This window comes from Dryobates pubescens, chromosome Z (assembly GCF_014839835.1).
Source record: "Dryobates pubescens isolate bDryPub1 chromosome Z, bDryPub1.pri, whole genome shotgun sequence".
NCBI lineage: Eukaryota > Metazoa > Chordata > Aves > Piciformes > Picidae > Dryobates > Dryobates pubescens.
In genome coordinates, this window is record NC_071657.1 from 118,070,459 (window position 1) to 118,088,854 (window position 18,396).

At 44.6% G+C, this 18,396-nt stretch overlaps 1 protein-coding gene across 2 annotated transcripts in view; it reads right to left on the reverse strand.

The window, feature by feature from the left end:
- The window catches only part of PLXNA4 (plexin A4), a 538,983-nt gene that overhangs the window by 105,659 nt on the left and 414,928 nt on the right, over nucleotides 1-18,396 (reverse strand). For both annotated transcript variants that reach the window (XM_054178000.1, XM_054177999.1), the window contains exon 10: nucleotides 3,472-3,672. In XM_054178000.1, the coding sequence (XP_054033975.1) occupies nucleotides 3,472-3,672 (201 nt within the window). The remainder of the gene's footprint in view (nucleotides 1-3,471; nucleotides 3,673-18,396) is intronic.

Here is an 18,396-nt window from a genome sequence, read left to right on the forward strand (position 1 = left end):
CAGTGGAAAACAAGAGCTAAAGCTTTTTCCTGTTCCTAGCCTGTGCAAAAGCAGGAAAAATCCTGTATTCTGCAAGAGCTGAATTTTGAGCTCATTGGTGCCTAGTGTACAAAGGGAGGGGGCTCATCTTGAGGCTTATAAAGGAAAACAAGCCAAGAATGATTGCTTAGTCTAGCATGCATCACCAACAGAAAGATCTGCTGGCAGAATAGCATTCCTTCAGGGACACACCATCACAACACGTCCTCCCACCCTCCTTTGGACCTTCTCCAAGTCTGCAATGCAGGTGCTACATTCAGTGTCTCATCCAGCAGCTCTGCTGAGTAAAAAGCGCTGTTGAAGGGGTGGATTCAATTTGCAAACAAGCTCATACAGCTGGTTCTAAAGCCAGGTGACCCTTGGAGCAGAGTCTCATTGTGTCACAGTGGTTCCCGACTGAATGCAAATTCAGACAGGGAAGGAAATAATCATGATGGAGACATATCTGCAGCACTCCTTCCTTATTGTCCATGTCCTCTGCCACCTGCTCTAACAGAGCTGGGGCTTCTCTGTTCCCTTTTTATATCTGTGTGAATGTTTCTCTTTTGTCTGGCTCTCCCTTCCACATCTCCCTCTCTCAGTATCTGGAAAAATTCAAGCTAACAATGAAATAACATTTCTAAGAAGAACATGAAAAGAAAAACTCAAATAAAAGAGTCAGAGTGCCTTCAAAAGAAAAGGGAAGAAATGAAAAAGAAATAAGGAAAGAGAAAGACAGGGAGAGGGAAGGCAGAAAAAAAATGATAGAAAGTAGTTGAGTTTATTCCAAAATAAGTCTCTTTCTCTGAAGAAAACTCCACCCGAGCCACACCAAACATAGGAACAAGTGTCCTACAGATACTGTGCAGCAGCGTGGTTATGGAGTGCTTTCCCATTAGCCTGAGACTCAACCCTGCCATTCTGCACAGCTCAGAAGTAGCCTTGAGTGTTCTGGTATGAAAATAAACACTAAAATTAACATGATGCTGTCACAGCACTCAGGCATCCCATAAGCAAATGCAGCTCCAGGAATCATTGAAGGCCATATCTTTGGTCCTAGGCACTATCAATTTCTTGCAGTATGCAGAGAATACTAATAATTATCTCTCAAAACCAGGGTCATTTATTGGATACCACAAATTCAGGTGCTGAAAGAGACCCTCCAGGACTACTAAGGCAATCAGTCTTTTCTCTGCTCAGCCCATCAGGTGGCATTGGCTGAATGAAAAGCTGGACATGAGCCAGCGATGTGTGTTCACATCTCAGAAGGTCAGCCATAGGTGGAAAGAGGGGATTCTGTACCTGCGCTCTGCTCAGACCCCACCTGCAGTACTGGGGTCAGCTCTGGAGTCCTCAGCACAGGAGAGAGATGGACCTGTTGGAGCAGGGCCAGAGGTCTGGAAAACCTCTGATACGAAGACAGGCTGAGAGAGTTGGGGTTGTTAAGTCTGGAGAAGAGCAGGCTCCATGGAGACCTCCTAGTGGCCTTCCTGTAGTTAAATCTATGAGAAAGATGGGGACAGACTTTACATCAGGGCCTGTTGTGACAGGACAAGGGGTGACGGTCTCCATGAAGGTGGAAGATTTAGACTAGATCTAAGAAAGAAATGTTTTACACTGAGATGGTGAAACACTGGCCAAGGTTACTCAAAGAGGTGGTAGATGCCCCATCCCTGGAAACATTCAAAGTCAGGCTGTTTAGGGCTCTGAGCAACCTGCTCTAGTTGAAGATGCCCCTGCTCTCTGCAAGATGGTTGGAGTAGATGACCTTGAAAGGTATCTTCCAACCCAAATCATTCTATGATTCTAGGTATGCCAGAGAATTCCTCACTGTAAGAGGTGGCTGCTCCCTTTCCCTACTAAGACTCTGCCCAGGGTTGTGTAATACCCCTTTAACCACAGGTTTTCACTATTGTAAAACAAATAAAATTAAAAAATAGAAACAAACAACCCCTCCCCCCCAGCCCAACAGGGTTTAGAATGTAATCTTTTCATAATTGCTGAAGTCATGAAACCTCAAACCTGCATGCTCACAGGCAAGTTACCAGCAATGACAATCAGAAGGAAGGAGAAGGACAAAGAAATAGGTAGAGAAGTGTCACTGAGAAGATGCTTGCTTGCCACAGATCATAAAAGGTGTGAACTGTCCATAACCTTCAGCACGTTGCTTAATGCAGCAGTAGATGTGGTGATGGATTTTAATGAGTGCTGCCTGGCATGGAGGGGCAGAACTGCAGTGACATGGCTAAAGCCTGTATTTAGCTCTTTGGTTAACAAATCATCCAGTAGTAACAGCAATTAAAATGACTCATCTTGGAGACATGAATCTTATGGAGAAATGTCCAGAGAAGCAGAGAGCACCATTGCACATATGCACAGCTCCTGGAAGATGCCAGTGTTTGCTCCCAAAACTGGCATTGCTGCAGTGACAATGCTGCCGTGACTCACACAGCCTCCATGGGAGGGGAGTTATTTGTCTCTCATTGTAGATGGAAAAGCACAAGTAGGCAGAGACAAAAAGACAAACCAAAGGTCGTGCAGAATCAGTGGCTGGAGAAAGGTTTATAGAATCATAGAATCACTGAATCACAGAATCATAGAATCATTAGGGTTGGAAAAGACCTCTAAGATCATCAAGTCCAACCATCAACCCAACACCACCATGCCCACTAAACCATATCCCAAAGTACCATGTCTACACATTTTTAACACCTCCCTGGGCAGCCTGTTGCAATGCCTGACCACTCTTCCAGTAAAGAAATAATTTACAATATCCAACGTAAACCTCCCCTAGTGCAACCTGAGGCCATTTCTTCTTGTCTTGCTAGTTACTTGAGAGAAGAGACCTACACCCACCTGGCTCCAACCTCCTTTCACACAGTTGCAGAGAGCAAGAAAGTCTCCCCTCACCCTTCTCTTCTCCAGAGTCAACAAATACCAGCATCCTCAGCTCCTCCTCATCAGTCATGTTCTCCAGACCTCTCACCAGCTTCATTTGTCTTGAGCCTTCAGCATCTCACCCATCTCTTGGCCCATTACATTCTGGCATCCATCACACTGTTTTCATGAAGTTTTGTATGTCCCATCACCAAAACCTCACATAGTGAAGTTAATTCACAATGTTGACATCAACACCTTGTCCCTTTGAATGCACACAAAGATGTGTGTCTGTGAGGATATGAGCAGGTTAATCTGGTAATGTCTGGGGGTCATGGCTTAGGTGCTCCAGAAAGGCTAAATACTGGGATCCAAGGGCAGAAGCAACTACTGTGTGGTGACACTTGGACTAGACAACCTTTTAAAGTCCCTTCCAACCCAAAGCATTCTATGGTTGTAAGATACCAGCCAGCCTTTCCTGGACTGTGGGCTGCAACACAACCCCATTTCCCACTGGGACAGTGCTGTAGGCACTCCTGGTCCTCCTTGTCCCCCAAGCATTCAGGGCTTGCTCACCGAAGTGTTCTGGCACTGCACACTGGAGCTGTTGAACCTCAAGGCAGGTACCCTCTGCTCATTGCCCTGGATGTTCAGGATGCACTCATAGCCTCGTTGGCCTGACTGTGGCTGGGGAAGGTTCTTGGCCTTCAGTGTGATCGGCTTAATCACTTCCACTGGCACCAGGATCTTCTCTGCCTGCAGCAGCTGGGGACAGTCCTAGGGAGAGAAAAAAACCAACACGCTAAATCAGCACATGGATTTCCCAGCCTCAGGTAGAGTCCTCTGATGCTTCTCAACCTTCTCACTTCACGGTTCACTTCAATTGATTACAAAGCTTTGGCACCTCCCAGGGCCTCAGCCCATTACAAGGGTATTCAAGGAGCATTGCTGGGAAGGCTCAGATAAACAGGTGAGGGAGGATTTCTTTTACAGACCATCCTTTCCTATCTTTCTTTTTTTGTGCTACAGGCTTTCAACCTTCAGGACCCAAGGAAGTTTCCTCTGGTGCTTTTTTATACCCGCTCTGTTAATCAGGTAGTGGAAAAGCAATCATGTTCCCTTTGGGGACTTAGCCCAATCACAATGCCATGACATGAGATATGAATATATCAAAATTCTGAGCATAATTCCTTGCCTCCTCAACAGCCAACACACCGTTGTACAGAAGGCACAGCTCCAGCTAGCTCCAGCAAGGCATGTTATAAGCTAGAGTCTGGGCTGTTAAAAAGAGAGTTTGTTTTGGCTTAGAAGGGGAACAGAATATTTACCATAGAAGAGAATCGGAAAATCATTAAGCTTGGAAGAGACCTCTAAGGTCGTCATGTTCAACCATCAACCCAGCACCACCATTCCCACAAAACTCTATCTACACATTTTTTAACCACCCCCATGGATGGGGACTCTACCACCTCACCTCCCTGTGCAGCCTGACTACTTTTTCAGTAAAGAAATTTTTCCTAATAGCCAATCTAAACCTCCTCCAACTTGAGGGCATTTTCTCTTGTTCTATCACTTGTTACTTAAGAGAAAAGAACACCTGCTTCACTGCAACCTCCTTTCAGGTAGTTATAGAGAGCTATAAGGTCTCCCCTCAGCCCCTTCTTCTCCAGAAACATCTATTATGGGTGAATCTAGTTCCCAAGAAACAACCACTATGCAACGTGGAGATCCTTCAGTAAGGCTTGCCACCATTTCACCACATTACGATCAGGCAACTGCCAGCTGTCAAATTCCAGTGTTCCAGGCAGCTACCAGCTCTCTAGGAAATGACTGCAGTGTTCACCTGGCTAATCCAAGGCAGTTGGATACAAAAATGGGATCCCTCAAAAAGCCATGACAACAGGCTACAAAATATAAGCATCCCAGATGCACAGACTATGCTGCCTTGATCACTTGTGAATGCCTGGCTGTCCCCTCTTTAAAGACTTTTCAACTCCTAGATGTCAATAGAAAACCTGTCTCCCTTTTTTCCTTTTCTTTTTCTTTTCCTTTCCCTTCTCCAAGAAGTATCTGGCACATTCTGTAGAACACCACAGCAAGTTACAGACAGGTCTAGTTGGTGCAAGCAGAAACAGGGAATTTACATAAGGAGGTGCAAACTTAATCTGTAGGCACAGGCAGGGGATGTCAGGAAGAAAATGACTCATCCAGGGCTGGAAAGTAGGGAAAGGGACTGGAAGGCTTGAAAGCAGAACTTCTGGGTTATGCGAGCCTGGGACTTAGTTAGTGTAGATGGTGGAAACATCTTACTGAAGTAAAGAGCTTAGGAAGATAAAGAAAAGAATTAGATGTAAAATATCTGCAGTTACACCAACCAGGAATAGAACTACAAAAGCCATCCATCACCACGCTGTGAGAGTGAGCTGATGTACGGCCAGGGGCAGGAAGAAAATCCAGTAATCACCCAGCATATCACTGCAGTGAAGTCCAGAAGCCTTCCTCAGTCCCCAAAGAGGATCTGTCTGTCCTAGTGGGGATACCAAGCTGAAAGGCCAGTTGGGGCAACTGACGGCGCATCTGCATTTATAGGCTGGTCCTAATTACTTGACACTTGCTGTTGGACTTTGATTGGCTTTGCTCAGGCTAACACCAGAACCAAGAGAGTCAAACACACAGTGGCTGGAGCTAGATGGAGACAAACTGTCTTGTGTCCATGTGCCCAGGCAAATCTGGCACAAGGCCGATCTTAATAAGTGTTACCAAGGAATGAGGCTTAACACACCACCATGTTAAGCTGGCTGACTGGTGTAAGAATTGAAGGCACTGCATTTCAGTGATAAGCTTCACCACTGTGATTCTCTGCTGTCTTGGGCATTCTGGTGCTGAGCAGTGCTTCAACAAGCAGATGTGAGGATGCTCCAGGAAGCCAAGTGTATGAGCCGTGGAAGTTGCCTTATACCTTATCATGTACAAGACACAGCCAAAGAGGAGTGAAAAGAGGAGTGCTTGAGAAGCTACACTCTGTTCCAACATTCTCTGCTCTTGCTATTGTCCTGTCCCATGACCAAACATCCCCAGGCAGCTGCCAATGCTGAAACACAACGGTCAGTGTCATAGAAGTCATCAAGAAAAAAGGCCAAGGCTTGACAGTCTGGAAAGTCTTCCCAACCTTGAGTCTAAGGAACCCTCCCTGTCAAGGCACACCAGAATTAAGGCTAGTTGTAGGGCTAAGTAGCTACTCAGCATGACAAAGTGAGGCAGGATCTAACCCTGAGTGGTTTAAACTACTAAAACCCAGAGGAAAGGGAAGTGAGGTGGACTAGCCTATATTAAAACAATAGTAAGAGTTTGCAGTTACGATCACACCAGCAGATACCACATCCAAATATCATTTGGGAATATATGGGTTCAACACCCTTCCTCTTCACTTGAGCAGCATATGTTGGGGCCTCTGGATCACCTCATTTTCCTTCTCCTGGCATTAGAAAAGACCTTGGCAACATCATCTCAATTTTTTTTCCCTCCCCAGCTACAGGAGTTGAGAAGGAGATGCATTGGCAGAGTGAATCAGTGGGACAGGAGGATGGGAAAGCCCTATCTGCTGCTGAGCAGCCATTTCCCAAGAGTGGGCATTTTGCTTGATGTCTGTCAAATAGAAAAGCTTCTAAAGGGGGCTGGAGGATGGGGGTTGGAGATAGTCCACTGTTACCTGCAGGCCAATCCCAGCTCTTCAGGCCAGTCTTTCTTCTCTAGATTTATCCTGTCCCCCTCCACCACTGGTGCTGTAACCTTTCCGATAACACTTGTTTCAAGTTCATTAACAAGCAGTGATTGCAGCAGCCCCAAAACAGGATTCGTTTGCATATAAAAAGCTTTGCAGTGCTGTGAGGAAGTTCATTATAGATAATTGAAGAGGCGAGCGCCATAAAGAGGAAATCCTCCCAATGTGGCTTTATCTGATTGACCTAATGTTCTTTCTAATTGAAACGGGGTGGGGGGCGGGGGGAGAAAAGCAATTTCATTGGGTGATGTACTGCATAAAATCTCAGAGCTTGGACTGGGCTCTGTGTTTGGATTCAAACATAGTTCTTATTTTACAGCTTGTGTCAGGCTTTGGTTGCCTGGTCAGGTTTGCATTTTTGAGGGTATAATATCAACCTGCTCAGAGGACCCTGCAGCAGGACCTAAGCAGAAGAGTCCTTAAGTGGGTGTTTGCCAGTGGAGGCAGTTTCTCTCCACACTTCCTCTGCGACGGACATCACCTAGTTTGGCAAAGCACAGTTTTCACATGATGTAGGAGAAATAAAAACATCCACTGCTAACAACTCTACCAAGGAAGAGCACAATCCCATCCCTTTTGTCTTTGGTGTATAGTAAGTTAAGCCTTTCACTGACTCTAAGAAGAGCTGCTTCAGATTCCAGAGGAGCTAAAATCCAGTTTAATCTGTACCAGGGCAACACATTTGAAAGCAGACTCTTGTTGACTCATTTTGTCTATGTACCTTCATTCTGTTCCTTAAATGCTTTCAAATGAGTCAGCCTCTTCAAAATAATATCCTCCACCCTTGCCAATTACTCGTATCAGCAGTGATGCACACCTCAAATCACCAAATTTTGCCAGTTATCAACTCAGAGAGCTTTTGCAGTGAAAAACACTGCATGAAATGGGCTGTACTCATTGGGTCAATGCTAGTTTAATTTTCTTTATTTATAACTCCTCATAGAACGCCTGCAAATGTGCTCTGCTGTAGCTTGCAGAAATAATGAAGTCTCAGAAATATGAGAACCCTCTCTCCTTTTCTCTCACATATATGTAATGACTCTCATCACAGCCATACACGAATGAGTCCCCAGTGAGAGCCATCATGAGAATTCAGCCAAAGAGGGTGATGAAACCTCTCTAAGGCTATGTGGTCTTAGCCCTGAACTAATTACTTTGGTTCCTTTATGGTGTTTCATACATTTATACTTAAGACTTAAAGGAGATTTCACCATGTTTTCCAGTATAAGATGGAAACTGACCAAATTATGTATCATCCTCTCCTAGGGATGAGGCATGTAGGGATCTTTTATAACCTTATGATAGTTCATGGATTTTCTTTTGACTATACTTTGTACAGTTTAATTCTGTTACAGTTTACAGCCAGGATCAGGAATCCAAGCCTCATCAAAGTGTTTTCCATTGTCCAAAAGAACATGGGTCCAATCTACTTTGAATGGCAGACATCCTACATGGGAACAGGTAGAACATCCATGAAGATTTAATACAATGACCTACCCACCTATGAACAATCTCTGCCTTATATTGGTGCACCAGTTCACTAGTCTTCCCTGTGCATCTCTTGTCATCCAGAACATTCAGATCAGGAAATCTTTCCTACTTTTCCTTCATACTGCTCCCTCATGTTCCCTGCTAGCATTGGTTGGATCTCCATTTTCTTCAAAAGGAAACTGAAGTTCATCTATTGCTGACTGCACTGAAGACACTTTTGGCAAGATAAACTCAGTTTTTGTCAATGGATTTTCACCCTTCCTTTCCCAGAAGAGTAGGAGTCATCTCCATTCAGGAGACATAGCCATCGCCACCAATTCTTCTGTTACCCATCTCAAAGCATCCTGTCACCCATCTCTTTGTACCTTATAGAAACCTCTTGCATAGAAGGAACATGACCCAAAAGTGAATCTAAGTGGGGACCATAACTTACTAAAGCCCTTCAGGATACCATAAAAAGTGAGGGAAGGGAGGAGAGGGGAGGGGAGGAGGGGAAAGTAGAGGGAAAAGAGGTAAACACAGTTAAAAGAAAATATATCTTTTTTTCATAATTGATTTCACCTAGACAAAAAGCAGGAAAATAAGCTGCCAGATGAGAGGCAGCAGGGATTGCCTGCAGTAAGTTGCCTGAACTTCTCTCTGGCACCTCAGCATGGTCACCCTAGGTCAAGACTATGACACCACTTGAGCAAAATCAGATGCTTTTTTAGAAGTTATGAAGCCCTGCTGCAAAGAAAGGGCTTCAAGCTCCAGGGCTGACAAGCTGGTTCCCTCCATGAATCACTTTTAAACTCTTGCACAAGCTCCCAGCCCCAGGATAATCTGGAGAAGGAAGCAGCGAGGAGCTCGGCATTCCCGGTGCAGGGGGGGAAGGGGTGAGTTACAGTCCACGATGTGTTTACATTATTACACCACTAATTCTTAGCATCATAAAAATTATATTTCAAATTTACACAAAGAGTGCTGGGCAATGTTATTAAGTTCTAAAGTGGAATCAGGTCAATGCTTTGTAGGCAGGACTCCAAGCTCCATAAATTTGTGGATATACTTGGCCCAAATTTACACTGGCACCAGCAGCAATCAAACCCGCTACAAAAAAGCTCACCCGGTCAAAGAATTTTTTTAATGCACCATATATTTTATCTGCACTCCCTAAGTTTACAATGTTGTTAGGTTGATTGATGGTGTGCTTATTTATTGGCACAGCAAAAGTAATAATACATGAAGAAAAAGCTCCGGACTTTAAAGGCAGCTGATGAAGAGAAAGCAACAGGATTTATGGGAAGTGCAAACATCTGCAGAGACAACAAAGGAATAATTGGGTTCTTGCATTGCTGCCACTTCTAGGGGCTCCTTTCTAGTTAAGAGTCTTCCATGCACTCCAAACAAAATACCAGCTCCCTTTTGTCAGATATAGCAAGTGATTTTGGTGCCTGGGAAAAGGCTGGTCCTCAGACTATGAAAGAGCAAAATGGCCCTCTTTAAGCCCTGTGCACTCTAGTAGCTACCGATTTCAATGGTGGCTTGCACAGATTAGTGTGTAGAACAAGCACTGGAGGAAGGGAGACCCACAGATCAATACGAGATCATAAGCTCAGCTGCCACAGCCTCTTGTGTCTCTGAATTCAGTGTTGTGAAGGTTAGAGAGTGAGGAGTGATGATGATCACCAGAGAGGGGATACTCAAAAAGCGGAGGCTAAATGAAGACAGCTAGCCACCTCTCACATGGCTCACTGCTGAACCCCAATGACTGGGAGCAAAGTGACTTCCTCAAGGCCATATAGGCAGTGATGGGAAATAACCAATATCTGCTGAAAGCTTGATCCCAGCCTAAGACTATCCTGCCTCTGAAGTCAGTCCACACATCACTGTTAATCAACATTAATGATTTTACCCTCCTTTAATTCTTTATTAATAAAGTCTTTCTCAGCTGGTCCATTATCTCACAGGGATCAAGGTCAGGCTGCCATAATTAGCCAAGTATCACATTTATCCTTTTTAATAGAGACACAACATTAGCTTTCTTTCAGCCTTTTCATGCTTTGACACCCTCTCAGAAGGAAAAGTAATGATCTGGAGAGCAGGAGCCTTCTGGTCACTGGATGAAGGGAGTGACTAGTGACAACAGTCATTAGGTACATCTGCTCAGAGATGTGCTGCTGGAGATGTGCTGGCAGTCTCAGCTCTGGTGTTTCCTGAGTAACTGCCCTGAGTAACTGCCTTGAAATAGTAAGAATTATGAACATGTGCATCAAGGAAGGTGGTGTATGTACAAGAGACAAGATAACTCTATAGCTACTTGGACAAAGTCTGTTGTTTGTTAAAGGAAAACCATGCTTAAGTAAGCTTCAGAATAACACATAGAGTAAAACTGGATCAAGCTGTAGAAAACACAGGGCAGTGCATAGGCAGCTTCCCAGGCTGCCCAGGTAAGGGATGGAGTCATCATCCCTACAGGTATTTGAAAGGTGTGTAGATGTGGTGCTGAGGGACATGGTTTAGTGGCGATCTGGCAGTGCTGGGTTAATAGCTGGACTTGATCTTAAAGGTTGCTTCCAACCAAAATGATTCTGTGATTCTATGATAAAACAGTAATTCCTTTATTCTCTAGTTATTACTATATAAATCTTCATCCTTCTACCTAGGCAGCTTTCAGTCCTTCTGTAAGGATTTCTATCTCCTTCCATTGAGAAGGGCAACAAAGAAGTTGAAGAACAAGTCTTACGAGGAGCAGCTGAGGGAACTGGAATTGTTTAGTCTGGAGAAGAGGAGGCTGAGGGAGACCTTCTCACTCTCTGCAACTGCCTAGAAGAACATTATAGCGAGGTGGGAGTTGGTCTCTTCTCCCTAGTATCAAGTATTAGAACAAGAGGAAATGGACTAAAATTGTGCCAGGGGAGGTTTAGATCAAATATTAGAAACAATTTCTTTACTGAAAGGGTGTTCAGGCATTGGAACAGGTAGTTCAGGGAGGTGGTGGTGTCATCATCCCTGGGGATGTTCAAAAATCATGTGGAGATGGCACTTCAGGATGTGATTTAATGTTTTTGGTGGTGTTTGGTCAACAGTTGAATGTGATGATCTTAGAGGTCTTTTCTGACCAAAACAACTCTCTGATTCTATGGTTCTTTCTGAAGTTCACAAGACCTTTCATCTGTATCAAAGCACTGTACATCTATGCATGGCTCTCCAGCAGCCTAAGGATGCTGCAAATTTTTAACATGGTCATTAATACCTCTTACTGCTCAGCCATGTGGGTACTAATGACATCGACCTAGTACTCCTCAACAAAGATATGTTTCTTATACCCTTGTGCCACAAATGGGCTTTGCATACATACAGGACCTTCTCTAACCCAGGCTCACTCAGAAGCCACAGGGAATCTCATTACAACATTCTTACTGATGACCAAAAATCTGTTTCTCCTCTAAAGCTGCCCATTTGTACCAAGTTAGTAGGAACTTGGTATCTTTTAGAGCTCCAGACTTTGGCCCAGATAGGCCAAGAATGACCAACAAGTTCAGAAGTCAGTAGAGGAGAGACAGCAACAGGTAGATGAGAAGTTGCACACACAGTGTATGTTGATGCAAACCTCCTTTGGAAACCAGGACAGAAGCCCAGAAAGTCGTAATACATTGGCTTGCACAGTGGAAAGGTTGGAACCATGATATCGTGGCTCTTGTCATTCTCCCCCTCACTGAGATCCATGACACCATGAGATAATGTCCAAGCCAAAGCAAATGGACTTCTGCCCAAAGACAATGAGGTCTGGGATCAGTGGCCCAGAAATGCCCCGAGAAGGGCAGAAGACACATTCCAGCCTCACTTCTTGTCTGCAGTTTCAACATCCTGAAAATATTTCTTCTTGGCCAGGTCTCAAACGCTCTCATGTCCCAAAGCAGTGAATGAAGTTGATAATACAATGGAGAAAAACAAAAATCTTCCTGCTTCAGGACTAGACCATTACCCTGGACTAAGTCTGAACAGGGAACTGTCTTTCCTCTCTCAAACTGCAGGGTACCAAAGAGATCCTAGCAGTCCTACAGGTGTCCAGGTATCCACAAAACCCCTGTAGCCACCCAAGGCATTACAATGACATTTCACTGAGCTAGGCTATCAAAACAACAGAAGCTCTTACTGGTGATATTTCAAGGATGCTGTGTTGGTGAGGACAGATGAATATTATCCTGTTGCATTTTCAGGTCACTTTGTCCTGTGGGATAAACAAGTTTCCACGACAAAGATGAGCAGCCCAACTGTTATGAGTGACATTTCTAAGGGCTGTGGTAATGGAGTTACATCTCCATTCCGAGAAATCTCCCCAAGTTGTTCCTAGAAATGACGTGAACATGTCCTTCATTAGTCACTTGCATTGTGGCTGAAGAAACTAAGCTCTAACAAAACCATGTATTAAGGTAGGATGGACCTCTCACAGGGAGAAATTTTTTCATCGGGCATCAGTTCCTATTGGAGATCTCAACAAGAGATGTGATGGAACTGCCCTGCACCAGGACATATTTCCTGCAGATCCAGCACTTGCTAAAATGTTCTGTGGAAGTTGAACAAGTTACCAGCCTTTTCCCCTGTGAGCTGGATGACTGTAGGGCAGAAAGGCTCAGAGATACCAAAAGGTATCCCAAAATAAAAAGCCACTTCACACCTAGGCTTTCCATCTTTTTCCTCACCTCAGTGCAAGTCGGTATGACCTGCAAACAACAGCAAATCCTCTGATTTGTTTGTACATGCTCAAAAACTTCTTATGAAGGACCCCCACTGTGAGATCACAGCTCTAGGTACGGAGTGCTGCACAAGCACCTATTCACAAAGTCATTACCCAAATGGGAAGAGGGTGTGAGAGGAACAGGGGCACAGAAAGGTGAATGTGTCCGAGTCAGCTCCCAGCCAGGAATAAAACTCTCATCTGCTGAAATAAAACCTGTCGCCTCATACACTACTTGACAGTGCCTCTGAGCAGTGTTTTCATGCTCTACCAGGACTCCAAGAGCAAGGGGAAAGCTTTCTGCCTGGCCTCCAATTTCTGTGCTTAATTTCCTCTTATTATCTCAAGCATCCTCTCTAAAGAGGTTGTACCCAATACATGATAACATCTCCATTTCTGGGTAAGGGCTTTAATGGTGGATGAGGGAAGAAAAGCCAGAGCCTGAAATGCAAACCAGGAGCCCCATGGCATGACTGGATGCAAACCATCATCTACAGTTTCCTCACAGATTAAGCCTAACTCCCTCTGGACAGGATGCTGTCAAGACTGAACTTTCAGAGAGGCTGTGGAGCCTCTGTCTCTGGAGTCATTAGCTACTTACCTGGACACCATCTTGTGCAACCTGTTCTAGGTGAACTTGCTCTGGTAGGAGAGTTGGACTTCATGATCTCCAGAGGTCACTCTTCCAACCCCTACCATTCTGATTCTGTGCTTGAAAGACTTCTAAGAGCTAAATACATAATAACCACCAAACCCCCATGTTGCTTTAAAAGCAGGTGCCATGAAATGCATGCATCACCATGCCAGATCCCATCTGCATGGGGTGGCTGCTGTTGCCCACAGCAGCTGCCATCTAGAGCTGCTCCTGATCTCCTCTCCTGTGGTCTCTCTGCCTGCTCACATCATTTGAAGACAGCAGGTTGCTTGCAGTTGCCATAGAAACTACAGCTCGCATCCTCCCCTTAATGATAGACAGGTGCCAGGATAAGTGAGTGGAAAATTGACAAGTGGGGAAGGATTTGACACTGGCCTTGCTGTAACTGTCATTAGAGTCCCTGGGAAATGAGGGACACATTAATTGGAGCAGAGATGGGTTTTGTCTCTTTTCTGTGCTGATGCTTCCAGCAGCCACCTCTCTGGCCAGGTTAAAGAAGGCTGGAAACTGGAGCGGGAGAGAAACAGCAGTTGCCACAGCAACAACTGAAGATGCATCACCAGAAGGTGATGCTGCAAGGAAGCAAGGAGTTGACTGTGTTCACTGGGTGGCCCTGCAGGTCATCTGCCCTCTCCCCAGTGCAGCCACCCAAAGAACTGTAAAATCATAGTCAGAGAATTGTTTTGGTTGGAAGAGATCCTGAAGATCATCACATCCATCCATGTTCCAGGGTGAATTTTGGGATGAGGTAGGCACTGTGGCCAATTTCTGTACCTTGCAAAGAGGACAAAGCAGGACATTTTGGGGCCCTGAACAACTGTCTGCTGACATCTGGAGGCAAGTCCCGTCCTGAGCCAAATAGAGATCTGCACTGACAGGGTGGGGAAGGGAGCTCTGAGTTTGCTACAGACAAAGTTCATGATGAGGATATGTGGGCATTGTCACAAGGGAATGGCATGAAATGGCATGGAGTAGAATAGGATAAGAATATTTTCATATTAATCCAACTGCCTGACCACTTCAGGGTTGACTGAAATTTAAAGCATGTTATTAAGGGCACCATCCAAGTGCCTCTTTGATATCTGCCAGTTCAGGCTGAGCTGTCATTCCCACTCCCTGCCTTCTTTATTCCACTCTCTTCTTCCCTGATGGGATGGAGGCCCCATCCCTGGAGATATTGAAGGTCAAGCTTGAGGGGCTCTGAGCAACCTGATCTAATTTGGGATGTCCCTGCTCAGTGCAGAGGGGTTGGGCTAGACCTCCAGAGGTGCCTTCCAACCCAGTGCATTCTAGGATTCCTTCCTTCCCAAAAAAACCCCATTCCCAATAATCCAATTCTGTTACAGTTCTTTCTCCCAAACCCAATCATCTTATATTTAGACTAGATAGAATGAAGAAAACTTTTACAATGAAGGTAATGAAACACTATTCAGGGTTGCCCAGGGGAGTGGGAAATATCCCATCCAGGAACCACTGCGGGTCAGGCTATTTGGGGCTCTGAGCAACTTGCTCTGGTTGAAGTTGCCCCAGCTGACTGCCCAGGGGTTGGACTAGCTGACCTGTGATTCCATGATCTTTAAAGATCCCTTCCAACTCAAACCACTCTATGATTCTTCGTTCAGTGTGAGACACGAGGAAGAGTTGGGCGAAGCTACACTGGGCTCCTCAGCAGCTGCTCTCCAGCATGCTGCTCAGATGGCTTTCTAGCACTTCTGACAAATTAATATTTGCAGCAGTTGTTTCTTTTATGTGGGCTTTACTGGCGTTAGCACGTACAACTCAACATAAAAAGGCTTTGGTGTGAGATCTTTTCTTCTCTTCTCCTTTTAGGAGGCAGATGAAAATCCTTCTAATAAAAAGCTTGTTTGGGGGAGGAAGGAAAACACACGCTCACGCAAATCGGCTGAGCAGGGGAAGATGAAAACGTCCTTCAAGGTAATTAAATGATTATGTATCTTTTAAACCCAGTGGATGACAGATTTGTTATCTAAGCTTGCTTTTGGCTTTTGCCAGTTTTTTTCTCCTTCTCTTTCCTCCACATAAAGCTAAAATCCCTGCAAGGCCTGGAATAAATAGTGTTCATCTTAGAGAATAAGGAACAAAAGATTTAATCCCTTATCCCATCAGCTCAAGGAGGTTACCCCAGCTTCCACATCCTTATACAGATGTCTGCAAAACATTGACATGGAAACTATCCACTGGACCAGAGCAGGTCTGTACAGAATCACAGAATGGTAGAGGCTGGAAGGGACCTCTGAAGATCATTGAGCCCACCCTATCTGTTAAACAAGGATCACCTAGAGTAAATCACATAAGATCACATCCAGACAGGTTTGTAATCTCTCCAGGGAATGAAACTCCATAACCTTCTTGAGCAGTCTGTTCCAGTGCTCTGCTACTCTTAAAGCAAATTTTTTTTCCTTATGTTTATGTGGAACTTTCTGTGTTCCAGTTAGTGTCCATTGCTCCTTGTCCTGTCACTGAACACCATTGAGACAAGTCTGGCTCATCATCCTGACACTTACCCTTTAGATATTGATGAGTATTACGATGACAAGATGGATGATGCAATCAGGTGTATTGGGTAACAGATATCAAGAGAGACAAGTGCTGCTTCTGATGCTTCTATCACACCAGAGACCCTCAAAGGAATTGTTTTATTCCTCTGTGCTTCAGTTTCCTTCTGCTACTTCTTGATTGCTTTACCCAATGGCAGAAGAAAATGACTAAGCAAGATCTTATTTGCCAATTACATCAACCAGCACCAGAACAAGGGGACACAGTCTCAAGCTGCACCAGGGGAGGTTTAGACTCAAAGTGAGGAGAAAGTTCTTCACTGAGTGAGTCATTTGTCATTGGAATGGGCTGCCCAGGGAGGTGGTGGAGTCACCGTCCCTGGAGGTGTTCAAGAGGAGATTGGACGTGGCACTTGGTGCCATGGTCTAGTCGTGAGGTCTGTGGAGACAGGTTGGACTTGATGATCCTTGGGGTCTCTTCCAGCCTTAGCTATACTGTGATATTGTAATTTCACAGTGTGTGAAGTAGTTTGTGGTGCAACATTAGTCCCTCACTACAACCTCAGCTATGGTCAGCAGCAAATGTCAAAAGCAGAGAGGAGATGGTCAAGAAAAAAAACAGAAATTTGGCCTGCTCCCCTCTATCTTTGAGACTAATTCTCTTTGCTTTTGCCACCAGCTTTCTTGGAGAAAAACAATAGCAAACCCAATCCACTCCAGTATTAAAATATTGTCTGTTTTTTGTTTTGTTTTTTTTTTTTCCTCATTCCTTCCCTTCCCGCCCTCAATAACAATAATATCAGCTCCTTTTTCTAAAGCAAGAATTCACTGAGTATATTTGAAGGTAGTGGACTTGGCTTTCCAAAACCTGCCGTAAGGGGAAATTATATGCCAAGGTGAAGTATTTCTGCCACAAATCATCCAGAGACATCATCAACCCTTTCTGATTGAGCTCAGTACCCTAATAATAAATAATCATGCTTTCTAACCATGCTGGAGTTCTTCAACAGGAGCAAAAATGGGATTTCCCAAGGCTCCAAAAGTGGTTGATACAGGTCTATCATAGGCAGAGTTGATTCACCGAGAATCTCACAAGTGACAGGTAAGAAAATCATGGCTTCTTGTTGATAGAGAGGGATGTTCCTTTTCTGTCATTTCTCCATCTCTGGTTTCATTTTGCCTTGTGGAGACAGGACAACCAGTTCTATCTATCCATTTCAAAATTCAAAGCCCTCCCTTGGATGGTAGATCACAGGCCACACATATAGAAACAGCATCTTGCCTTATGGACAGCATGGGTCATGGTCAAAACCTTTCTACTGTCCTGCTGGGTCAGTCTCAGATTCATTCTGCACTCTACACTAACCAAGAACTCACACCACAAGGAAAACAAAACCAAAAAGGTAAAAAAACAAAAAAAGATCCCCTCAGAGAACATGAAGAAGACCTCAAAGAAAGGCAGGTTGAGCCCATGGGAATACAGAAACACATGAGATGTGTTAAGGAAATGATAATCAGAAGTACATGAGACCACAAGCCTCTTTTCAAAGTGCTCCAAGATGTTCCAGGGTGATTGATTGGTACCAACCCAATCAATCCAACTGGCCCAGGGCATCTGGAGAGTGGGAAGCCTCTTCCCACATGATGGCAAGATGTTGTAGAGGCAAAGTGAGAAAAAGATCACCTGGAGGTGGGTGCATCAACATGAGAAGGTGAAAGCCATAGTGAGGGGGAAGGGAGCAGGTTTGACACGCCAGCAATGATGATTACCGAGGGAAGGAGTTTCTGGCAGTGGTCCATATGACAGAGTAACACCAATGTTTGTTTGCTTGGCAGAGTCTCTTGGTATAATCAGACCATATGATCCTGGAAGCTGGCCATGCTAATCTGCTCAGCAGACTCATGGGAGGACTGCAAATGGGATGATCCAACCATTCAACAATGGTAATACAGTTTCTCATCATTTCCTCCTTGACACTTACTGATTCAGCAAGTACTCATACCTGGATGGTAGCATACACTTCCCCTTCCTGATCTGAGGGTTCAACTGCTTGTAGAAGCAGGGATCAGAAGGAGACTTGCAAATGAAGATGAAAAACCAGTAAAAATAGGACCACTCAAGGTGATGGTACATTCTGAACACTGCTGATATTGGGATGGTATTAGGAGGTCTGTATATGGACCTCAGTCTTTCCAATCTTGCAAGTCATGTTATGACATTGACAACTGGGTGGAGGTCTGGATAGAGAGTGAGGAGCCAGGCTTGGCTTCAAGTTACCAAATGGTTTCTATTGTTCAAAGAACCTACTGAATGAATAGGCATGGGTACAGGACAGAA